Source organism: Diadema antillarum, unplaced genomic scaffold (genome assembly GCF_040938485.1).
Source record: "Diadema antillarum isolate AM-2024a unplaced genomic scaffold, OU_Dant_1.0 scf00000061, whole genome shotgun sequence".
NCBI classification, from domain to species: Eukaryota; Metazoa; Echinodermata; class Echinoidea; order Diadematoida; family Diadematidae; genus Diadema; species Diadema antillarum.
Genome location: NW_027270950.1, coordinates 3,023,778 through 3,049,894, shown reverse-complemented (window position 1 = coordinate 3,049,894; position 26,117 = coordinate 3,023,778). Strand labels below are relative to the sequence as shown.

Here is a 26,117-nt window from a genome sequence, read left to right as displayed (position 1 = left end):
ATGTTACTGTTGATGATAATGGTGATGACATATTGATTTCACTTGAAAACGATCATCGTGACATGCTGGCTGTATTTGATTAATAATTTTATGTCTATTAGAATCGACTAAGCCAGCAAACGGCATCAGGGACCACCGATGAAATATGGCTGATATTTCGCAGAACGCCGTAGTCCTACAATCTCCAGAGGGGCAGCGTCTCCTACATGGGACCGCCGTACGGCAGACACTGCTCATCCGCATTTTCAGCAAGCAGTTCGTCAACGGATATTGTGGTCTCCATTCTGCCGCCCTCCTCATGAGCGCGCGTCACTTCGGCAAGAAATATCCAGACACCCTCCAGCACAGCAATTGTGACGTCAGCGATGTGCCTTTCTTGGACACCAACATGTTCGAGTTCCCAGAGACGAACCGAGTACTGCAGAATGAGAATCTCCTTAGAGAGGGGACCACTTTGAAGGAGATCCAGGAACTCTTCCAGGCATTCGGCGTGGGCTGCGAAAGGTTTCACACCAGCGAGAGCAGTGTTGACGAGTTTCGTTCTCGAGCGATGGCGGCACTCTCTCACTCGGACTCCAGTCACGGAGTGATCGTTAATTTCGAAATGGAGTTAAATTTGGACGGCAAGTTCATCATTCTTGGGCATTTAAGTCCACTGGCAGCGTACCATGAAGCAAGCGACTGCTTTCTTCTTCTCGACACGTCCGTTCATAAAAGAGAATTGTGGGTCCCAACGAGAGATTTGTTCGAAAAGATGAATACAAAGGACAACGTGTCTTCACTCACAAGAGGATTTTTAATTGCGAATTTTATGTCGGGTCCAGCATGAGAGATGAAATTTATGTACATTTTCGTATCTCGGAAAGATATTACGACATCTCAGACGATATTCTTGCCGTCTCTAAAATGTAATCTGCATATGATACACTGTAGTACGTCCCACTGTTGTATAGTCACAGTTCGCAATTCCGACGGTACGTTATTCCGATAGTTTATTATACCAAAGGTTCGTTATTCCGAAGGTTAGTATAAGCGAAATTAAAAAAGAAAATAGTTCGTCATTCTGAAGGTTCGTTAATCAAAAAAAAAAAAAAAAAAGCTCGTTAACAAAAAGGCTTGATAGTCTAAATTCGAGTGTTTCATTTTTGCAATAACGAACCATCGGAAGAGCACCACAAAATTAATGTTCGGATTAACGAACCTTATTTCATGGAAAGATTACCGAACATGTAGGTAAATATCGAATTCATCGGAAGAACGAACATTTGGTATAACGAGCCTTCGGATAAACGAACATCACCCCTGTTATATCACAACCTCGCTGAATTCCATCTGATCTGCTTCATCAATATCGATACAAAATTGATGGGTTGGTCGATTTTTGTAATGGGTTTTGGTATACAATTCTAACTATTTCACCATAACCTCACTGTCGTGGTAGTTTCCGTATGCATGATGAGTCGGTATCGTACACTCTCTCCTCTCCCTCCCCCCCCCCTCCCCAAATCTAACACAGTGCATGAAGCAGGTACAAACAAAAGAATTGAAAATAAACAACTACTAAACACAAAAACACGCATATTCACCCAGGAGCTATTCAACGAATTGTATTATGTATGATTCTTGTAATAGTGTGTATTCGCAAGGTTCAGATAAGATTTAGGTATAAAGATAATCACCCAATTGAGTCGTTTTGAAAATAAGTTCAGAAGGATGCTTGGGAAAGTCTCATGATGCGTTCCAATGCTGTGTATAACACAAAAGTAGAATGTTGTCCTCTGTTACAAGAGACAACAGCAAGCCACAAACGAACAGCTTGATCAAATTAGTGTATTTCCTCAAAGCTGGACCTGTACGAGGTAAATTACATCCATGCAATCATTATCATTATGTACGTTAGCTCCCTAATCAAACTACAGGGAAAAGCAGCTGTGAAAAGTATGAAAACGCATTTTTTTTTGTTGTTATATGGTACGTGTCGTGGTGAAGGTTTTGTGGTCTTATAAAGCGTGTGCATGTTGTGCAGGAGGTTTCGAATGATGTGCAATGTGTTTTCATTAAGAAGGCAATTTATCCATTTAAGTACAAGCTGAATGATCCCTCTACGATTCATCTCACAATGGAGATAAATTAAAGAAGCTCCAAAAGAGAAGCCAAGATATCATGATAGCATTTTGCTCTATACGTACATCGGAAGTTACATGGTTATCTACTTTTTATAGCTTCCAAGGGCACTGTCTAGATGGGGGTTTTGACAATGTCATTATTAAGAGGAGAAATTATTGTTTTACAGAAAGGTAAAATATATACAGAAATGCACCATAATAATTTCTTCTGCCTTTTATCTTATATTGTTATAAAACGACTTTGATCATTATCTTAAGATATTTTCATAGTTGTTACAATTGTAAATTTTCTTTATCAGGGTGTATTGTCATTGGTATTATTGTAATCATTATTACATCGTCAAAATTTATGCGGGTTTTGATAAGTATTCAACTGTCATTATAACTTTCATCGTATGTTGTAATGAAATTATGATTACGCAATCACGTTTAACGGTGTTGGATGATTTGCACCTGAAAGGGAAGAAGTAGAGGGCTAGTGTACATTTCCAAATCTCCTCATGTAGGCCTCCATATCTTTGTTGTCGTTGTTGTTGATGATGACATGTTATTCAGGTTTGTAAAGAAGTTTTAAAGCCCAAGCGGCCAACGACGTGAGGTACTTTTGATATTAAACTTTATTTTTTTTTTCATTTAATCGAAGGTCCTTATTCTTGGATATGCATTGTACTTGATTTTCTTTTTGTTTATTTGTTGTTTATTTGACAGAGAGATGGAGACAGACGCAGAAAGAGAGAGAGAGAGAGAGAGAGAGAGAGAATTAAAGTAAATCATAAAATCAACCCGCTTTGAAACAGTAGGAGCCTACATGCATTTATAAACTTATGCGAGTAGTGACCACTGACGGCGAAGGTTTGAAGATACGTCAATCGCATGCGCGCACACACACTGATGAAAATCTGAGATCAATCGTAGCAACATCTATCAAGCAAGAGTTTTCCTGCATTTTCATCTTCTTTTAAAGGTCCTGATTACCTTTGTGAGCAGTTATTTCATTTGCAAATTATAAATTATGCCTTTATCTTTATTGGCACGTACACACTTTTTTCTGTTTCCTTTATAGTGGAAATCCACCCAAAAATAGATAAACTCAAAGGAAAGAGAAGAAAAAAAAATGGAAAAAAATTCAGATAAGAAATAAGACATGACATTTTAAAATTTCACATTTTCTTCGAAAACATTTCTTGACCAGTCCTTATGAATATTGATGAGCGAGTTGAAAGCACATTCCCATGCTAAAATATATCAGAGTAAACATTTGTTCTCTTTTTATTTTGGGTGTTTTAAAGGCAAGCTTTATATCTAAGCAGGTAAAGTATGAGATTTCTGTCATTAATTCTGTGTATAATAATATGAAGAAGAAATTGTGAATGCATGACATCAGCAACTTGCTAATTTCAATATTCATATAACGACTAGTCAAGAAGTGTTTTCCGAAAAAGTACGTTATAAAGGTGCTTTTTCTTATCCGACTGTCATTTTTTGCACTGTTCTAAAGTTTTTTACCTCTTTCTCATGAAATTGATGAAATTTTGGAATGAATTTTGGAATGAATTAAATTTTCTTCTTTATAGGGGGTTTAAGCAGGAACCTTAATGGAAGCGAATTCAAGAACTGTGAACGACACGTTGTGATCTGTAAAATACTCCTTTACCCTGAATAGCCTCTGATTTGTGAATGCCCTCATCTTCCAACGAGTGCTGTCATTTACCATAGCCCCTTTATCATCAGCTACCCACAGGGACACAGGGTTGAGAATATGAAAGAACGCAACGGACGCGGTTCGAGCCTCGTATTTCCCGTTGTACGTCCGAAGCCAAGTCAACTATATACTAGTATAGGCCACATTGTGCTACATCCGGTCAACTCCTGACCCATAATGTACAAGCCCAACTAATCTACTGTTTCATGCCACAGTGGTCCTATACATCCGGTCAAACCTGGAACCTGGTGTTGATACGCCTCGACCAGTGCCTCGGTTCGAGGTTAATCTCTTACTGATACGTATTAAACGCATACCTGCCGTGTGCAAAGAGTCACCGACTCACAGGGGTAGTGACTAAAAATGGAAAACCTCTGTGAAGTTAGTTGTTTGACTTTAGCTAAAATTCAACAACAACAACAACAACAACAAGGAAACACAAAAAACAATGATTCATTATATGAGACATATAGTATTAAACATTAGCTCTCCTGAAGAGGGAAATCATAATCAAAATCTGTGCCCTGTTGCATAAAACCCTTACCGCTGGACTTACCGCTCCTTTCTAGCGGTAAGTCTTCAAATTAGCGGTAAAGCTTATAATCCTTGATGCTGATTGGCTGTGACGCCTAATTTTGACGGTAGTTACCATTGAAATTCAACGGTAAGTTTTATGCAACGGGCCACTAAAGAGTAGGAACACTAACCCGTTCCGTACGGGAACCTGGTGACCTGCGAATTAAGTCTATGGGCATCTCAGGATTCGGTATGGAACGGGTTTAACTTCAGTAGAGAAATATCCGTCATATTCATATTCGCCCAATCCAGGTAAATAAGATGCGGAGGGAGGGGGGGGGGGGTGTGAGGCATATCATACTGTCTATAAAACTTCTCTCTAAATGGTGTTTGTGTATGAAAAATACATTTTAAGGTTTCAGCTGTTTTCAGGCAAAGAATATAGATTTCCTCTGTATCAATCTGGAATACGCTCATAGAAAGGGAATGTAATGTTTGTCGAGTTAGACAAGCAATGTTCACGTTCATATACATTTGGATTGAGTGAATGCAGCAATATCAGCAGAACATGTCAGTGAAAATTTGAGGAAATGCAGACAATCCATTCAAAAGTTATAATGTTTTCAGCCTTTCGCATTCACTTTGGATGAGAAGACTAATCCAGTGTATGATGTCACATGCGTATAAATAGAACAATTATAAAGAATATATAAAGAGAATTCCACGAAATTTCATTCGTTAGTGATGTGCGTTAAAGGTGATTTTTTTATTCCCCCTGCTTTTATAGAGGCAAGTCAAGTGCTCTTCTATTACGTGAGAAAAGTGAAAATAATTATGTTGAATTTTGTTATATTTTCTCCACGTCGTTCAACTCCGATGACGTCACAAGTTGTAGCAGTCTTCTCATCCAGCGATGGCGGCATTGAAACTTTAAAAAATCATAACTTTTAAACCGATTCTCCCATTTTCCTCAAACGTTCGCTGATGTATTCTACGGATATTACTGTATTCTCCCAATCTTTATGTAAAAGAAGGTAAACTTGTCCTTTAAAAAGCGCGGGAGACTCGCAAGTTCATGACCTCCTTACATCATGTTACTTGCATGACGATGAACTTACTGTGTCGTGAAGACACGGTGGTGATTGAACATGAGAAATCCAAACTTTCACAGTTTTGCCCCCCCCCCCCCCCCAAAAAAAAAAAAATGACAACTTCAATGTTTACTTTGATTGAACATACAATGTGCAGTGAAAATAGTTGAACATGTGGAATTTGAAAAAAGAAAATACCACTGAAACAAATCACGCCGAATCACCCTCCTCACACTAATCTTCATTGAAGTACCTCACACCGGTCCACAGAAAGTCAGTAATGTTTGCATATTATGAACTTAACGTGCCCTTCGTGTTTGCTAGACAATAGTATCACCCCATTGTCACTATTGACAATTGGCTTTAAAAACCAAAGTGCAGCATATAAAGTGACAGCTGTATATCATTTACCCTGCATTTTTTTTTTCCTTTTGGACTTTGGCCTCTTAGTATATAGGCGCTTTGTACAAATACTCGGGGTTACGGTGCAGAATTCACGAGGCACGTCTGTTTCCCCAGCCATTTATCCGGTCTCGGCCGACTACTTCGTACACGAGAAGCTTTACCGGCAAAAAAAAAAGTTGTGAGTATGACATACGTGCCTATCATATTTTGTAATGGCTATAGCCATGATCGGATTGCAGGCCAACCTATAAGATATCAGTTCGTTATAGCTCCTTTCCCAGTACAAAAATGATTTTAATAGTGACAGCCGAACAAGTGCTGTATCCATATTTATTTTTCTCATTTTTGATAATGGATATGACATATGGCGTCCTGTAGGTATATGATATCTCCAAGTCGGCATACATGCCGACGCTGAACTACACGTCTAATCAGGACTCGTCAATGCTAATTCGGCTGTGGGTTTATAGCAGTAACATGTGTTAAAACAAAAGAAAAAAAAATTGGGGGGGGGGGGCGGACATAAGCCCCCTTTAATTTTGTGAAGGCGCCTACCCTTTATGGAATTGCTGGATCCGCCCCTGAGTTATCCTGCTACTCTGAGTCTGCAACGTTGAGGGTGAAGAAATGATGAACATTATTGTGTTGCGATTGTTTGTTGCGACAAACTGCCATTATCACCATCGTAATATGTGAAAATAATGCCACCGGCACCACTTCGTGGCGGAGGCATAAAAACCAAAAAACAAACAGAAAGGATCGATGCGACGAGTCGAATAAACGTGGAAGCCGATGATGCCTTCTCTTGTAGAAATTTAGAGTAGGACATCAAAAGGGTAAGAGGAGGGCAGAGAAATGTGATGTGGGATACAGTTCGTTATTCCGAAGGTTCGTTAGTCCGAAGGTTCATTAATACGAACATGAAATGAGGTTCATTACTCCGAAGGTTCGTTATTCCGAACAATGCAGAAGGTTTTTTTTTCCGAATAAGAAATAAGGTTCGTAATTCCGAAGGTTCGTATTTGTGGGCACTTTTTGCTTCCATTTTCGGATTAACAAACTTTCGGAATAACGATTTTATTTCATTTTCAAGTAACGAGCTTTCGAAATAACTAACCTTCGGAGTCAGGCCAAAATGTTTGAATTAATCAACCCTGTATCATTTTCGGATCAGCGAATATCAAGGTAAGGGAATTTGTGTGTGAGACCCTACGAATCCTTACAGACACTATATTATACTATTCAACACACATCATTGAATACAGTCTGAAATGTCACAACAAATTCAAAACCTTCACAATGATAATGATGATATTGTAAAAATAATGTTCATCTTGACATTATTCCTAAGAATGATCATGGTCATAATCAAATTACCAATCAGGAAGTTATTCTACAACGCTTTGAGTTACGTGTTTGAAGACGCATAAGCACGAAATTCATAAGAGTATACTGGTAGTTTGAATGATATCCGTGGCTTTAGAGTAGATAGTCGAGTGGACTAACAGCGATAAGCGCACCTAGAACCGTACACTTGTTCGCTTGGACTCATTATTGGATGTTTGTGGGGGTAGTCGACGTATTTTACGTTTTGCAAAATCAATGATATGTGAATTCTGGCCAAAACTTTATTCAGTACAAGAGGCCTTGTTAAAGTCTCTTGCTGACTATGTTTGAGTATATTGCAGCAACACCAGGGACTGGGCAGAAATGTGATAACACAAAAACGTCCCAATACGCTGATCTTGGCGTGTACGTCATATATCATTTCTTAACATTTCACCTTTAAAGTTATAACCCTTGAAAGTGGAAAAGGAGATTAACAAAGCTATATACACCATGTTGATTTTTATTTCGTAGAGACCTCGTAAGTTGCGAACAATGCACGAAGCAACAGTGAAAAATATATATGATACACGACGACCCTATGTACGCATTATGGCATATCATGTTTAAAGTTCCACAAACTAAGAGTAATTATTCAGTCTTTTACTAGTATTTTTCAAAGAAATAACAATCAACCGCAACAATGATATACATGCAATACCGAAGACCATCCTTGAGGGGCAAAAAATGGGCAAACAAACATAGTTTAAGTTATGTATCTAGGCCTATATCACACAGTGATAATGATGTCATAGCACGATGAATGAGATTTACTGTACAAAGGTTTTTAGGATCGCCGACAAGGGGCTCGCGTGCGTCTAATTGCTCATGACGTCACTATAATGTCGATAAAAGATCATAAAATGACACGTCTCGCAGCATGAACCTTCTTCTTCATTCTATTCTGCAAAGGCACCACCTCCCCGCTGCAACAGATGCAAATATGGCACATACGCCCGATCAGCACATACTTCTGCAGTCAACCGAGGGACAGAATCTTCTCAATGGGACATCCATCCGGCAGACATTGCTCCTTAGGATCTTCAGCAAGCAGCTCAAGAGTGGCTACTGCGGAGTACACACTGCCGCCCTCCTCATGAGTGCGCGCCTCTTCGGCCAGAAGTACCCGGATGAGCGGCAGCACTGCGATTGTGACGTCAGCGACGTACCGTTTACGGACACCAACATGTTCACCTTTAAGGAGACCACCCGAGTGGTGACCGACGAAGTTTTGGTCAAACAGGGGGCAACACTGATGGAAATCCAAGAACTATTTCATCAGCACGGCATCTTTAACCAATGCGAAATATACCTCACGAGCGAAAATAGCGTTGACGATTTTCGTTCGAAGGCGTTGGCGGCGCTCTCTCATGGCGACTCCAGCCAGGGTATCCTGATAAACTTCGAAAGCAACTTTATCCATGATAACAAATCACACACCTACGGACATTTGAGTCCTCTGGCTGCCTATCACGAAGCTAGCGACCGTTTGCTTCTGCTTGATACTGCTATCCAGAAGAAAGAGGTCTGGATATCAACAAAGGACATATACAGGAAGATGGACACTCGAGACCCTACTAGCGGACGTAAGCGTGGTTTCCTGATCGCAAGATAATGGGAGCCTTCAGGCCATATTTACCCAAAATTTACAAGATTATCAAATTGTTTGGATGTTTCTCCCGTCCTGACGTTGTGACGAGCTATTCTATTTACCTGTCCCTCAAAAACAAAAACAAAAACACATTTTTCAATATTTAGAATCCAGTTTCCATAATATATTTCAAGGACTTAAGAATTACAGTGATCAAACCTCCGGTAAGCGTTCTGGTTTTCAAGAAGAACTATTGTCAATAAGACATTCATGAAATTTGGATTGACGCTCATAAAACCGATCTTTTTCTGGACTACCCGTGGACCAAGCGTTTCTGATATCACGCGACGAGAAGAATGTGGGAACATTTTTCTTCATAGGTGTGTGTGTGAGTGTGTGTGTGTGTGTGTGTGTGTGTGTATGTGTATGAGGACACATCATGCGTTGACAGGTGAGTTTTGCTTTCCGCTATTCTCAAAGAGAGCAAAGCTATCAATATGATTCATATGGTCAGTGTCAACTACAGTTAGTTTCTGACGGTAATCTCTTACCTTGAGGATAAGTTCTATGGGGAGCCAAATGTCGCACGGTCGATTTCGTAACGAAATCAACCATACCACACTTGGCGCCCCATAGAACTTCTCATTGAGGTTAGATCCTTGCGGTTAAGAATTGCCGTCTGAACGTAACTTATATTATATGTGCGAAGCAAAAGTGTAGATGCATGCATGAAATAATGTACGAGACAGTTGAGCGGAGCAACGACTGCGCAAAGCTGACATGCAAAGAACTGTTTGAACAGCGCTTGGCCAGTTTTATGCCAGCCTGCATCCCTGGAAGCTTCGATGATCTCCAGTCTGTCCATGTGGCGCCAGTGACCAGACTACCGGTACACTGCTTTCCTTGAACAATGTAGCGACTTTGGTTAACCTATAGGGCCTACGTATACCTCACCCGGATCCCCGATATATCTTGGATCCCATGATCAAAATGTATAGATTTAGAATGATAGCTGATGTATTGTATAACAAAGGTAGTCATCAAACAGTGCCCTACGGGAACAACTAACTTTTAGATAATAGCATGTGCGACATGAATGCGTACTATGTATCCAGATATTATATAAAATAAGATCTTTTAAGGAGCTGTCTGCATTCGCTCGAGTAATTCATTTCGGTTTAGCAGCACGTGGTAAGCCACACTTTTTGTATCCACAACAGTCAACTTTAGAGATCATTATATTACCCAATGACACATCAATATCTTAAATTGTTTTCTCTTGAATCAACGCTCAAGTTGTTGAATCAGAATTGATGACGAGAATGAATAATGAGAGAAAAAAAAGTATAATTATAGTTATGGTTGCGTGAACGATTATGGCGTCTTTTCAGGATTTTGGGGAAACGTTCATTTGTTTAGATCATTTCACATATCATTTTGAACTACATGTATACTAGTATTGTACCTTAACTCTTTTTATTGTGTAGCTACATTGCAACTTCAAAACTCCTCTACGGGATGTAAATTGATTAGTATCTATAACATACTCTTCTAACATGTAAATCCGCATAACTGACGTATATCATTTAAAAGTTGTAGTTATCAATGTCATCATGGCTATAGCCGTTACAAAATATGATAGGCACGTGTCAGTCGTTCAGTGTTAAATTAGAAAATAGTGCTGCAGATATTTCTTTTTTGGATGGAAAATCTCTCAAGAAAAAGAACAAATCACAGGAAATCAGTAAAAGTTACGAAGATTACGACATCAACACCATTAAGAAGTCCATGTATCCAGCATGTTGACGTGTGAGATACAGTATTTCAGATTTGTGATTATCGTGCGTCCACGTTTATTTCGAATAAAGTTTAATTTGAATATTATACGAACAGCATGTGTGTTTGCATTTTTTGCAGTACATTTTGATTTTATTCATTAAATTCTTCATAACACAATCTTGCAAATAATACATAACTGCAAGTCGCGTTATGGCAACAAAATAAAAAGTATATACCCTCATTTTCTTCTAAATCCTAAATGTATTTTCCTTTTCATAAGCAGCAGTCGCAAACGCTCGCTTGAGATCCATTTCATTTGTTTGTACAAAGCAGGTGATTATAGTTAAGTATAAGAATCAATATACCCGAAGGTCGGGTAATTCGGCAATTCGGCAGTTAACCCTTACTGTGCCTATGATGTCAAATGTGCACAGATTTAATACACAAACATAAGAAGAGGGAATCAATGTGGCATTCAGAGGGTCTATAATATTGCGCGATCACGGAGAAAGAGAGTTTTCTTTAAACATTTATTGAAGTATTAACATCGCGATCATTCCAAGTACCAACAGAAGAGATCTCAAGACGTAATACATGTTTGTCTCATTGATGGAAGGAGAAGAAGCAGAAGAAAAGAACAGAGAGAGAGAGAGAGAGAGAGAGAGAGAAGAGGATGGCGAGATTTAAGAGCGGAAAAAAATATTAAATGTAAGGAAGAGAAAGAATCGATAGTTTGCTAATTTGCAGTTTATTCATCCTTTGTATTGCCTATTAAAGGTAACTACACAATAGAAGTGGCAGCTAAATTATTTTCCATTTATTTCACATACCTGGCCCTGTGCATTTCAGCCCATCCTCCTATATTGAAGATCACCACTGATGTTAAGACATTCTAAATAGCAGCTAAACATAATAAACCAAGCATCCCGCTAACGTGAATTTAAATTCCTGAAAATACTGATTACAAAACAGATGACCCTCAGACTGTCGGAACACATGCATTACAGATAATATTCGTATGCCTGTTCAACATTCTTTTAAGAGACCTACTAACTTACCAAGTGCCAAAATCCGACAGGGAGAAAACAAAAATCACACAAACACAATGATGTAGGGCCTAGCACAAGTTAGGAAAACATTAAGTGCTTAGTCATCGCTCTATGTTATCAATGATAATTATCAATGATAATGTTGATCTTTGAGTCCGCGCTGCACTGATGACGCGCTATCACGCTACCGCTATCACGCTTTCGCTACCTTGAATAAAGACTAAACGCACCGCGTTTACAACAGAACACCTGTGGACATACAGAAGACAGTGCTCTTCTTTGTATAGCGGTTAGTTTTGATTCAGAAGTATAGGGATATAAACACGAGACCAAATTTGTTAAAAATTCATTTATTATGACTAAGCTACTCATTTGGGAATGCTATCATATCTTAATAAGCCTATCTATGTCCGACAAACAAAATGACACCAAAAACGTTTTGCCACCTCAGGTGGTACCAATAACCCATTTTTCGGGTCTTGGCCCATGGACTACTCTTTATATACATGTCAGATTAGCTAAATCCTCACTCCCTTGGGAGAAGTGACTACTGAATTCAATTTAACCATTTGAGTGTTTTGAGTGCCGATTGGCCCAGAAAACCGTATATCTTTATACACACTCTCCAAAGTCGGTGGAATGAAAAGGCTTGATAAAGATGCCGGCATATTTCCCTTGCATGGAGTGCAACAAAACATTCAAAATAATATAATATTGATGCAATGAAAAGAGGATTACTGTTCGACTCCCCGGAGGCCCCCTTTCCCCCCGAAGCTCCTGTAGTTCGAATGTTTCTTTATTGAGACGGTTTGTTAGTGATCGGACCTGTTTCATCTTCATACAGTCGAAGCTTCAGACTGGCGAACCATTTCATTTTCGGATAAAGGATCCTTTGGAATAATACTACAATTTATTATTCTGATTAACAAACCCTGTTTCATTTTCGGAGTAACAAACATTTATAGCATATAGGGAATTTGTGTATCTTCGGAAGAATGAGCCTTCTGAAGAACAAACACCAGCCGAAAATAGACAGTTTCGGTATGGCGTTTATTCTCATGTCATAATAGAAGTGTAATGAAACACAACAACAAAGTGAACAACGTATTAATTTGAAAATCGGAGAAATCACCGTCATCTGCAGAGCTCCAGGTATAAGATGACTGAATGTACAAGGATAAGAAAAGAATCGGAAATTTGCATATATACTATTCACTGGAATATCCCTCTCATATATTACGAAACTGCGCGTGAATTTGAGATGGTATGAGGGAGGAGCACAAAAGTCAAGTAATGATCATGATGATTTCCTTTAGTCAATGCTTATGAACCTGAAATATGCCGTGTGTGTGGGAGGTGGTGTGGGTGTATGGTGTACTCTGGTGTTTCACTTGAAAACGCATGATCAGTTGAAAATAAAGAAATGAAACAGAAAGAGACGACGCTTTTAGGGGAACGTTCATTTTGTTCAGGTGTGTGTATCTATTTTGAACGTCTTTAAGCTATGAATACACCTGCCAATCATTTAAAAAGCAGCAGACATCAAATCTTTGACGCTGACGTTGTCTAACAATAACGAGAAAGCCAAAACGAGAAACGTAAATGTTTTGATACGTTCACAGGGTGCGTCAAATTTTCCAAAGTGTAGGCCTATGAATTAAGATATTCTTTGCGAGTTTACAGGGTTGCCTTCAATAACGACAGTGCATCACGGAAAATGCCCCTTTTCATTACTTATTCGAGATGGAGAAAATAATTTTGTAATATCATTCTCTCTTGCTCTCGATAGCAATAGGCCTATACTATATTTTTTTAAATAGTGTTGACGTGTTGACATGTTGGAGTTGAATTACAAACACATTATGCATTAAACAGATCAAATGAAATCACTGACTCATTTTGTCGAACTTGTTTGTTTGGTTTCTTCAGCTCACCATAATAAACATCAGTATCATAACAGTGAGTTAGTAAACTGAACGTATTGACATCATTTGACTGCATGGTTTTTTAATCATTTCATTGGTTTGTTTTTACGTCAATAGACGGCATTGTATGGGAAAACGTTTAAAACATGGAAACGACATCGAAACAGGTAGTTCCGCTTCAGTCATCGGAGGGACAAAGACTTTTGAATGAGACCAACATCAAACAGACTTTACTGGTCCGGATCTTCAGCAAGCAAAGCAAGAGCGGATACTGCGGCGTGCATACGGCCGCTCTCCTCATGAGTGCGCGCCACTTTGGACTGAAGTACCCGGATGAGCGGCAACAGGAGGCTTGCGATTTCAGGGACGTTCCATTTTCAGACGCCAACATGTTCACTTTCGACGAGACAACCAGGGTCGTGAGCAGCGAAAAATTGGTTGTAGAGGGCGCCAGCTTGAGTGATCTCGAAGAGCTATTTCGACAACATGGCCTATTCGATCACTTTGAGAGATCCTACGCCGACAGTTGTGGTGTCGACAATTTCCGTTCTAGAGCGGTGGTGGCGCTCTCTCACTCCGACTCTCGTCAGGGCGTGCTTGTCAACTTTAAATGTGACTTTATCGTGAATAACAAACTCTTCAGTTCTGGACACGTGAGTCCACTGGCCGCATATCATGAACCCAGCGACCGTTTTCTTCTTCTTGACACCGCCATTCCAAATAGGGACGTGTGGATCCCAACTGAGGAACTACATCGGAGGATGAACACCCGAGATCCGATAAGTGGAATCAGTCGGGGATTTTTGATCGCAAGTTAAGAATAAAAGCTCACCAAACGCTTTATGTTCATAAGAATAAAGTCATATCAAAATAATACAGATTTCACTGGTGTGGTTTTCATTTCTTCTGCTCACATTCATTGTTTTTCTTGTTTCTACTTCCAAGCGTATATATTACAAATATTATTTGATGATCTTTGTGAGTAATGGACCAGCAAAAAAAAAAAAAAAAAATCATAAGGATTATATACAAACAAGGCAAACTTTTATGGCTATTAGTTTGATAAGTATAATTTGGTATTCGAAAATGTATTCCTCATGAATGTAACTTGTAATCAAACGAAGTTGAATGAAGACATTAACACTCCAGTTTTGAACCTACGTTTAACTCGTTTTGGAATGGTCAATAAGATATATTATTTCGATTCTTGATAATATTATTATAATACATGTTTTGTTTTCAAAATCACACATGGCTATTGTGGTATGAGGAACACGACCTGTGTAGCTTCGGACCTTTGTGATATTTTTGGACACTCGGTGTAGCGAATAGCTCTCATGTAATCTTAGCGATACGTTATTATCTTTGTAACCATGGAAACCGGAAGGAAAGTGTCCGTTATAAACACAGATGCACTTACATCCTGCATTGTATCCTGACGGTAGAGACAACATACAGGTGCAGAGCTCAGTCATTTGTTTTGATGTACAATAAACATACATTGCCATAACATTGTCTAGAATATTCGTGAAAGCCCCTGGGAGCCGGGGGTGCTGGGGGTGCTGCAGCACCCTGACTCAGTTTGAGCAGGGGGGCATAGCACCCCTGTGAAAAATTAAAAGTCGGGGTGCTTCTGCACCCCCAACGTATATCTTTTTACAGGGCAAATTGCTTGTTTTTTTTTTTTAAATAGAAAATTGCCCAAATATCCCACCCAAAGTGTGCATGAGATTGCTGAATTTCACTTCTGAAAATGCAAAATCTCCATAGCGTGGGAGGGGTATCCCCTCCCATGCAGAACTAGCTTAAAAGTGCAGACAGCACTAGTATTAAAGCATTTTCATTGTCCCTGGATATTTTGCTTTTCCTACTTTTCTATTTATTTTTTTTAATATGCTACCTGAAGGGCTCACTAGATTGCTGAATTTCAAATCTGAAAATGCAGAAGTTCCCTCATTTAGGGGGAGGGTACCCCTTCAGGAGAGCGTCGATGGAGTGGGCAGCATATCATTTTGCGCCCCCTCCCCCAGTAATTTCCCAGATGTGGATTTTTTTTTTTTATTCGACACTGTCCCAATCTTCGCACAAAGTGTGCACCAGTCAATTCTGAAATGCGAAATCTCCCTCGTATTCAAGGAAAATACCCCCTCTCACGATATTTTCCTTTCTATTCTAGAGTAATGCAAAAAGCTTCCTCGTATGCAGGGGTGCGGGGCAGTTGCCATCATATTACCCCATCCCAATGATTTTCGGGATGTCGGAGATTTTCTTGCTTTTTGTGATGGAAAACTGTCCCAATAGTTACCAAAACTGTGCAAGGCGTTGTTGCAGTTCAATTCTGAAAATATAATGGATTTATACCCCCTTTCCACATTCTGCCCCTTTGGTCCTTTCCCATATAAGATTGACATATCTCCGAATGATTCTGTCATCAAAAGATCCGTCATTTCTGTTAAAAATGCAAAAGTTTCCTCGTGTGGGAATATAATATCCTCCTTTCATTTAGGCCCTAACCATTTCCCCGCTTAGTTCCCCTCCATATACGTTCCATAGATGCAGTAGTAGTACACTTTGTGGATTGATAATTTCCCTAATTCCACCAAAATGTGTTTGTGAGATAATGTCAGTTGGATTCTAAAAGTGCCACAGTTTCCTCGTATTAAACAGCATCAATCATGGAATAAAAATATTGGGAGGGAGCTATGCAAACTCATCACTTTGCCCTCGCCCTCCCCATTCCTCGACACTTTCTAAATATTTCATCAAAAGTGCGCACCAGATCAATTTAAACAAATCCAATAGTTCCAAAATGTGGGAAGGGGATATTCTCTTTCACTTTACCTTTATTCCCCTACTACATTTAGTATGCTTATGCTTCTTTGTTTGACAGTTTTTCAAATACTCCACCATAAATGACTTTAATTGTGTAGAGACAATATATTCATTTCAATCCTTAAAATACAAAGGCAAAGGGGTTAGAGGACACCCCCTTCTTAAATCCTCCCCCTTGCTGTATTAGCCTCCACCCCTTGCATTAATTATGGCTACATTACATAACATATCAAATCAAAAGTGTGCGCCAGAAATTCCACAGTGTTGAATCACAATCATAAAGATGCAAAAGCTCTCTCATGTAGGAAGGGGAAACATCCTCCCACATTCTTCCCACGCTTGGTCTCCCTCTATAGATGACTTACTACACTTGTCTGATACAAATTCCAGGATATTCCACCTAGATTTTGCATCAGATCATTGTACATTGTATTCTTCTAAAAATGCAAACGTTCCGTCGTGTGAGAGGGGGCTACCCTCCCAACCCCGCCTCCTAGACTTCCATAAATTTATCACACAGTGATGATGCACACGCAGAACAAGAGCTGATTATACCCCGATTTAATGGTCATTCACATTTTTGTGAATATTTATTTTCCATACTTTTTAAAAAATTTCACCAAAAGTGTGCACAAGATCACTGAATTTCAGGTCTGAAATTTCAAAATCTCCCTCGTATGGGAGGGGGATACCCCCTCTCACACCCTCCCCCTTCATGTACCCTTCCATGAACTTCATACCCACACATACGAACGCTGACACAACTTTCGAAATATTCTACCAAGAGTGTGCATCAGATCATTGTATTTCAATTCTAAAAATGCAAAAGCTCAATCGTGTGGAAGTGGCCTGGCTACCCCTCCCATCCTCGCCTCATCAACTTCCATACAGTTATTACACAGTGATGACGCACACGCAGAACAAGAGCTGATCATACCCTGATTTAGTGGACATTCACATTTCTGTGAATATTTTGTTTTCATACTCTTTTTTTTTTATTTCACCAAAAGTGTGCACCAGATCGCGGAATTTCAGGTTTGAAAATCCAAAATCTCCCTTGTGTGGGAGGGGATATGCCCTCCCACACCCTCTCCCCTTAGGTCCCCTTCCATGGACTTATACAAAGTAAAGACCAACAAATGATTCTCTGATACAAATATGGGGATAGTCCACCAAGATTGTGCATCATATCGTTGTAATTAAATTCTACAAATGCAAAAGTTCCGTCGCATGGTAGCCACCTCCCATCCCCGCCTCATCAACTTCCATACAGTTATTTCACAGTGATGACGCACACACGGAACAAGAGTTGATTGTAACCCAATTTATTGGTCATTCACATTTCTGTGAATATTTTGTTTTCATACTTTTTAAAAAAATTGACAAAAGTGTGCGCCAAATTGCTGAATTTCAGGTATGAAAATTCAAAATCCCTCTAGGGTGGGAGGGGATACCGCCTCACAGTGATGACGCACACACGGAACGAGAGTTGATTGTAACCCGGTTTAATGGTCATTCACATTTTTGTGAATATTTTTTTTTACTTTTTAAGAAATTTCACCAAAAGTGTGCACCAGATCGCTGAATTTCAGGTGTGAAAATTCAAAATCTCTCCACCCTCCCCCGTCATTATGCCCGTAGGTCCCCTTCCATGGACTTACACAAAGGAAAATTTACCACATAAAGTGTGTTGATTTTCAATAAGAGTGCAAAAGTTTTCTTGTGTAGTAGAGGGCTTTCTCACCCTCGTTTCGATGTCCACATTCCCTCCCTTCACTTGCCACCCCCCCCCCCCCCCCCCATATACTGAACGTTGCTAATATGGTCTGGCAACCGAACGGGTGGGTCAGGGCTTCAGCACCCCTGTGAAAAAAGTTGCTCCCAGGGGCCTGGGGAAGACTAGATTAGTGAGTTTTGTGAGTTTCAAATGGCTAAGGTGTGTTGCGTAATTTATGTTATTCATATCTAATGACATGTCAAACGATTTTCGATATTTGCGTTGTTAGGACATTTAAAAATCAGACATGTTTCTTGGATCAGTAGGCTTACTGTAATAGGTTGAAGACCAAAGGTTTTAAACCGTTCAAGTGTGCTTTCAGAAATCCTATACAATACGAAAAATTGTGCCACTTTTAACCAATGCAGAATGTCATAGAATTTGCAGTGCAATTAATTCAAGCGGCCGTCGCCGTGTAGTCTCCTAGTGAGCCTGTTTGTGTAATATTTATTCCAATTTGGGATTTAGTGAAATAATTTCAAGATTCTCGTTGTCAGGTTGTAATGAGGGGATCATTCCGGATCTGACAGGCTGAAAATGTTGATTGACAATGTTGTAAGGTTTTGACATTTTTTGAGGGTTGTAAAGATGATGTTGTAGAGAAGGTCTGGATTAAGTTGATGATATCTATTTATTTTATGATTAATGTGATATGTTGAGAAGTTGGAGGATATTTTAGCTCATCAGAGTAAGAATATTTAGGTATTTCACTTTATTTGGTGATTATAAATGAATGATTTGTAGGATTTTGCATTTTGTACCCTCAAGACACGGAAATAAACCACCAATGTCAGTATTGATGTATTTATTATCAATTATATTACGATACATAAATGATATATTAGTATGATGATATGATACTATTTTCCATGTCTTATTATGTTGGCAAATGATGTCTCTCTTTTGTTTTATAATGTCATTTAAATGCTGTTTGTGTATTTGAACTATATATATAACCATGTGAACAAAACAAATATTAATGATATGGACAATAAATGATTGAAACAAAATGAAATGGAAAAATTGAGAATGACTAGTACCGAGTTGTCTTGGTTTAGAAAGTAGGGCCTACACGTAAATCATCACGTGAGTATGTTAAATACGTGCATGAAAACTTCATAGGAAATAAACAATTGTCTATGTAGAGATTACACACTTGATTATATCAGATAATGAGACGAATTACTTTAGTTAAGTGAAATCAAGTGTCATACAAAACTGTGACAGTGTTTAGAAAGGCGCCACGCATGATTTCATCAGCACATAACATTGCCTGGTAATACATAAACAATAAAATGTATCATCGTAAAGACATTAATTTTCAGTGTTGTTAGATGGAGATGGAAGTTTCTCGCGATTCAATTTTTCTGTGTCTCAGCTAAGATTAATCCCATTTGGGTTATTAGGACTCTATTAAAATCCTAAATGATATTAAACGAGAAAATGATGTAATGTGGAAGAGTTTTTTTTTCATGGTCGTTCAGTAAACATTTTTTTTTTTGTCCCCGCCGAACGAGTTCGAGCAGGGGACTATGAAACGGGCTCCGTACGTGTGTGCAGCTGGTGTGTGTCCGTGTGTCCGTCCGTGTGTCCGTCCGTGTGTGCGTCCGTGTGTGATCAAAATCTTCAATTTGCTACTTCTCTGTCATTTATGAGCCAATTTTGATTCTGTTTGCTTTATATGATATATAGCACTACATGGGAGCTTTGAAACTTCTACACAGAATATCAGTTGTGACCTTTGACCTTGACCTTTGACCTATATTGTACATTTTGCTACAAAATGCTACTCCTTCGCCATTTCTAAACCGATTTCGATTCCGTTTGCTTTATGTGATGACACTAGGTGAGGGCTTCAAAACTTCTACACAGAATTTTGACCTTTGACTTCTTTGACCTTGATTTTTGACCTGTATTGTAGATTGGCTACAAAATGCTACTCCTTCACCATTTCTAACCCGATTTCGATTCCGTTTGCTTTAAGTGATGGCACTAGGTGAGGGCTTCTAAACTTCTACACAGAATTTTGGCCTTTGACATCTTTGACCTTTGACCTTGATTTTTGACCTGTATTGTACATTTTGCTACAAAATGCTACTCCTTCGCCATTTCTAACCCGATTTTGATTCCATTTGCTTTATGTGACGGCACTAGGTGAGGGCTTCAAAACTTCTTCACAGAATTTTGACCTTTGACTTCTTTGACCTGTGACCTTGATTTTTGACCGACATTTTATTGTACATTGGCTACAAAATGCTACTCCTTCGCCCTTTCTAACCCGATTTTGATTCTGTTTGCTTTATGTGATGGCACTAGGTATGGGCTTCAAAACTTCTACACAGAATTTAGACCTTTGACTTCTTTTACCTTTGACCTTGATTTTTGACCTATGTTGTACATTTTGCTTCAAAACTCTACTTCCGGCGGGGACATATTACGCACCGCGTAATTTCTACTTTTCCTTGTTTTTTTAATCAACGGCGACGTTTTCCTGAATGGCCAAGTTATACCAATGCTTGTCAATCTAAAGGCGTGATCCTTTATTCTATGATAGTCTGGCCAACTTACGCGATTGTTAGGCGCCACCACCTGCATTCATATTACTTCCAAATATTGATATCGCTGTATGCAAGGCTCGACATTATGAATAAAATAAAATGATATCAGTTAAAAGAATAAGAACCCTATATGTAGGTGCGCTTATACGAAAGGCACAATGGATTCGTTCCGCTTGCTTGGCTAGTTCAACACTGTTGCGCTGATCCATGAACTGAGTGGGCTAGTATAGAAGTGTCTACATTGTATTGGCATTAGTATCGGTATCTCTTGTCATTTCGGTAAACTGTACACTGTGTCAATAAACATGTTGAGCTTATTGTCCTCTTAGGACGGAAAATAGATTAATACAGAGCATCAAACTTGGCTAATTGTTGAATTTCAAGAGAATGAAAGAGAGAGAAAGGGGAGGGAGAGAGGGAGAAAGCCATATATATATCGTGCCATGTTCATCTTCTTCAGTGGGACTTCTCATGGATTTTGATAGTTCACTAGTAGAAATAGCTGAGCTCTGTAAAATGAAGAACGTTTTTGATACGCCCTCTATCGAACGCTTTTCCAGTCTCTGTGCACTAACCGCGGCTGCAGCGATGTTAGCAGGTTACTCACAGAACTCTTACACCTGTGTAAGAGTTCTGTGAGGTTACTGCGTAGTCTGGGCTCCGTCCCCTTTTCCTTGGTGCGATAAACCAAGAGAGGGCGCAAATTTTCTGATGGCGATAATCGAGAGACTGCGCGCCCAACGAAACCCTTTTTTTCTCGGGTATCGCAGTTCTCGGCGTATCTCAATCCTCGGGTGTCACGCCCTCATACGCCTTGTCGCGTACACTGAATCACCCCTACGAGTAAAAAGAGTCCAGAAGCTAGACTAGTTACTGCGCGGTTCTGGGGCTCACACGGGTAAATAATTCCCCATAGAGACGTGTGTTAAAATTCAATTTTCAAAAAATTCTGTAAAAATAGCTGGGAGAAATGAGGTGTTTCATCTTCTCTAACCTGGATAAGTGAGATATACCCTTTCATCCATCAAATTTCCAAAGTGGGTTCTTCAGCTCAAATTCTGTCCAAGGGTCCGCAACGCCAGACTACGAGTTCTTTTCACTCAAAAAAAAAATCACCTTTTTTTCTGTCTATGCAGCCAATGAAATATAGTCCCCTCAAATTCCACAGAAAAGCTGTCATCTTCCAACCAAAATGCAGTTTGTAGAGGAATTCATACTCAATATCTACAGCTATTCAGTTTTCGCCAAACTGCATCATTGATTATTAATTAATTTTTTTCTTCATTTATTTTGGTATCTTTGATACGAATTTGTGAAGGGGTCTGGGACATTCCATTTTATTTACAGGTATGAGCCGTCTAATGTGGGGGAATTCATCCATGTTGTTTTCTTAGGAAAAAAAGGGGGGGTTGATTCTGTAACCATACAGGCCTACTCTATACAAACATGTGATAAAGGAGCTCTTACGCACATAAATTAAAGAAAAATAATAGATCATTAAAAAAAAGACAGAGAGAGAGAGAAAAAAAAAAACCCGCTTATATAGATGCATCAAACGCAAAGAACCAGAACGAACATGTATGTGATGACCCATTAACAGAGAACGGAATGGCAATGGGGTCGCGAGAGGTAATTAGTATTCTGTCAAGAGGGAAACTGGAACTGACGGAGTCCGGAGTCGTTATACTCAAGAAAGATCTAAAGAATTTTTTTTTTTTTTAATGGTCGGACCAACGAAATCTAGGAAATCCAGCATTTTGAAAGGTGGAGGGGGACGTTGAAGTTTGGGTCATGACAAGAAAATAAAAATCTTAACCTTTTTCGTGTGTTTGCCATCCTTCCAAAAATCGGCTGACAATTTGAAAAAGGAAAACCTCGAGGGGGGGGGGGTAAAAAACCCTATATCATGGATACATTGTACACAAGAGTAAAAGAAAGCTGTTCGCATATGTTTATACAGGGTCTGGTTTCCTAGAACATGCAGACCCATTGTTCTTGAAATAAAAATGTTTAAAAGTAGATGATATACATTTCCTACAGACTGCCCTCTTCATGTTTCGTTCTAAGCAAGACCTATACCTGTCTCTTTTTCGACAATGTTTCAACTTAACAGTGCAGTTCACTTGTATCCCACGAGACAAGCATCAGATATACATTTAGTGAACCCTGGTACTTCACTAGCCTATAAATCAGTCAGACGTAGCGGTCCTGATGTCTGGAATGCGCTACCTCAGCATTTTCGTAATTTACAAAAAAATAGTTACTTTCAAAAGGTCGATCAAACATATTCTATTATCAGCTTCAGGCTGAACTCCTGGATACTTTAAACTTGCTGTGATCATATATTTCCCCTGAAATCGACATTTGAATGGGATTTATGAGAAATTTAATCAATTTAATCAGTATAATTTGCTTATAATGACTTGACACTTTAAACTTTTTCTTGCTCTCTCTTGTCAATGTCCGACAGAACAAATAGGCACCACACATGCATTTCTTATTTCCCCCTCATGTTCCCATGCTCTCTTTGTAAATACCCCCCCCAACTCCTATCAAGTATCATTTAAACTATTTTGCAAGCATATAGATTGTGTGCACGGGGGTTGCAACGATTTTCAAGCTTTATTATGTTGCAATTCATTTGCGTGTTCGTTACCTTGAATAATGTAGCTCTCTTAGTGGAGCTGTCTACTATCCTGTTACTGCTTCTTATACTTGGCTATATGAGATGTACTTGCATACATTTGTATGCATTCCTATTTTGTGAACACGCATGAAATCTTGAATAAATAATAAAGAATACAAAAACTTTTTGTCTAAGTTGCTTTTTAAAAGTTTATACTGAATATAGTAACACTATTAATTCCGTATTGACGTAAATTGGCTACAAGAATTTTGTGATCAAAGGCATCAAACGGCCGCAGGTCTAAAAACAGGGCAAACAAATTTTCAATAGAATCTCTATAGTGGGGGGGGGGGGGGTTCGAAATCCTCAACGAGAATTGATAAAAAGTGGATGTATTTAACTTTTCACGTGGATATTCTTTTGAAAAGTTTTGTTTTCTTTCTCTCTCTCTTTCTCTTTGGACTCATGGAAAATAAAGGGGGAAGGGGCTTCGAAATAGCAATCTCGAAAATCACACTAGAAGAAACCTGTGACAGTTGGTAAACACATAGTTCATTCTTCATCCAGGATTATTTCATTCTGTAAGTTAGTAACTCACTTGGCGCCTGTCCTCAACTTGAAGAGGTGTCTGGCTTGAGATGGGGGTGGGTGGGGGTGCATTTGGTCCGAAATTAGGGGGAGGGAGTCTCAGAAGCCACGAAAATGTAAACCTACTAAAAGCCCATGGGTGGTTCAAAATATTTAAATAGCATTTATAGTTCTGAGATATTGAGGGTGGTTTCGAAGGAGAGAACGCGCACGCGCATATCTAACATAATATTAACCCTAACTTACGACGAATTTAAAAAAAAAATTGCCCCCCCCCCCCCGACGAATTCCGGCGCGCAAATTTTTTTTGACCCGCCGCTCGCTGACTTTTTACTTTCAAGTCTCCCGCAACTTTTGAGACCAAATAATTTGTCGCGCCCGGGCATACCGTTCCGAAGCCACGCCCCTTCAAAAAATTTTCGTCAACCCAAAATTGCTCAAAAACGTGATTTTGTGTACAAAGTCAATACAAATTGTGTTTTTTCAATCAATTCATATTAAGATTCATATCTTAATTTTAATGCCTGAAATCAATTTATTTTAGTATAATTATGCTTCAAAAAAATGTGTATGTCAAATTCTGCTGAAAAAATAACAAAAACAAAAATTCAAAAAAGAAATTAAAAAATGATAAAACAATAAAAACATAAGAAATTAACTTTGATACTGATTTTTTTTTGCACATAGATGTTAGGAATGTCACTAGGAATATTTACACCAAAAATCAGCATTCCATACGCTTTTATAAGCCAATTACAGACGAAAATGAGTTTTTTGCATATATTTGCATATTTAATCAACTTAAAATAGAAAATGCAAATTTTTGGAAAATTTAACTTAACAGTCTTGTAGACTACATCCGGCTTTATGTCCATGCAAAAATTTTGCGGCGATGGCGCGGATCAACGGCCGAGATCTGAAGGGGGGCCATAATGCCCCCAGGGGCGGATCCAGGAAATCCGTGAAGAGGGGGCGCGTTTACAAAATTAAAGGGGGGGGGAGGCACGCACCCCTCCCCCCATTTTTTCTTACTATTTTTTTTTTTTGTTTCAACAAAAAATAAAGGGCGGGGGGCGTGCGCCGGTTGCGGTCCTCCCTGGATCCGCCCCTGCCCCCCCCCCCCCCCCCCCCGGAATTCAAGCTCGCTATTGAAATAGCCCAGGTAAGTTAGGGTTAAAGGGGCGGGGCACACCAAATAACCGTAAGAAGGTGGCAGATAGAGGATTCAAATATACTAGTAGACACAAACGAAGACGATGTATCAAACACACGTTCCTTAGATGTATCTAATGCCATTGAGCGCAATAGGGATTTCGAGCCACACTTGAGTTATGATATAGAAAAAACGAATCGACTTTGTGTAAAAGTCAACACAAAACAGGGGCGGATGATCGGATCTGGCTTTAATTGCTTAGGGGGGCTGGGGGTGACAATTCTCAATTCAAAACAAACAAACAAAAAGTCTTCACATTTTTTGCGCCCACTTCTCACCGGAGACTCACCCTCAAGCGACAAATCGGCGTAGGCCTAATACTTTTTTTTTCTATGCACATCACCGTAGATCTGCCACTGTAATAATAATGATAATACTTACACTATACGTACAATTTCTGTAGCGTCATTATCCATTTGGATTTAATGTTCAAGGCGCTCTACACAAAAGCAAAAAGACTGAAAGATATATATAGCATGTTTAGAAGAAGATGAAAAAGATCAAGACATAAAAGTCTGTCTTCAAAACACACTGTCAGACAAATAGGATAACAAATGGGATTTTAGGTTACTCCTAAAAGACGTTATGAAACTTGAATCTTTCAGCTCACGTGGAAGTGAATTCTAGACAGTGGTACAGTCAATGTACAATTCTTTAATGTACATATTCCCACAAAGAAGGGAGCTGATACCCTCCCACTACCATCATAATAGCATAGAAATCATTCGCTCAGATGATGACAGAGGATCTTTGTATGAATCTGTTCTCCAATCTCGCCTTTTTAAAAAAGAGGGCAGCGCACTACCTTTTACCAAGGAGCTCAATTACTCAAAACTGCAGCAGCCGACACTGCCTGAACTTTCTTTAACGCGGTACCTCAGCAATTTTGTTTTTCGTGTACTTTGACAACGCGTGCGATGATGCGACGACGTCTTTCACCTGAGGTCAAAATC

At 39.2% G+C, this 26,117-nt stretch overlaps 4 protein-coding genes across 4 annotated transcripts in view; all 4 read left to right on the top strand.

Annotated features, from left to right (window-relative positions):
- Positions 1 to 145: 145 nt before the first annotated feature.
- LOC139716131 (uncharacterized) lies at positions 146 to 829 on the top strand. Its single transcript, XM_071627687.1, has one exon. The coding sequence runs from the start codon at positions 146 to 148 to the stop codon at positions 827 to 829; it is 684 nt and encodes a 227-aa protein (XP_071483788.1).
- Positions 830 to 5,983: 5,154 nt separating this feature from the next.
- Positions 5,984 to 14,388, top strand: LOC139716129 (uncharacterized). The gene is made up of 2 exons (XM_071627685.1): positions 5,984 to 6,018; positions 13,688 to 14,388. The coding sequence occupies exon 2, from the start codon at positions 13,717 to 13,719 to the stop codon at positions 14,386 to 14,388; it is 672 nt and encodes a 223-aa protein (XP_071483786.1). The 5' UTR covers positions 5,984 to 6,018; positions 13,688 to 13,716.
- LOC139716130 (uncharacterized) lies at positions 8,170 to 8,841 on the top strand. Its single transcript, XM_071627686.1, has one exon. The coding sequence runs from the start codon at positions 8,170 to 8,172 to the stop codon at positions 8,839 to 8,841; it is 672 nt and encodes a 223-aa protein (XP_071483787.1).
- Positions 14,389 to 22,345: 7,957 nt separating the features above from the next.
- The window catches only part of LOC139716128 (hephaestin-like protein), a 61,950-nt gene continuing 58,178 nt past the window's right edge, over positions 22,346 to 26,117 (top strand). The window contains exon 1 of the mRNA XM_071627684.1: positions 22,346 to 22,366. Within this exon, the coding sequence (XP_071483785.1) occupies positions 22,346 to 22,366 (21 nt within the window). The remainder of the gene's footprint in view (positions 22,367 to 26,117) is intronic.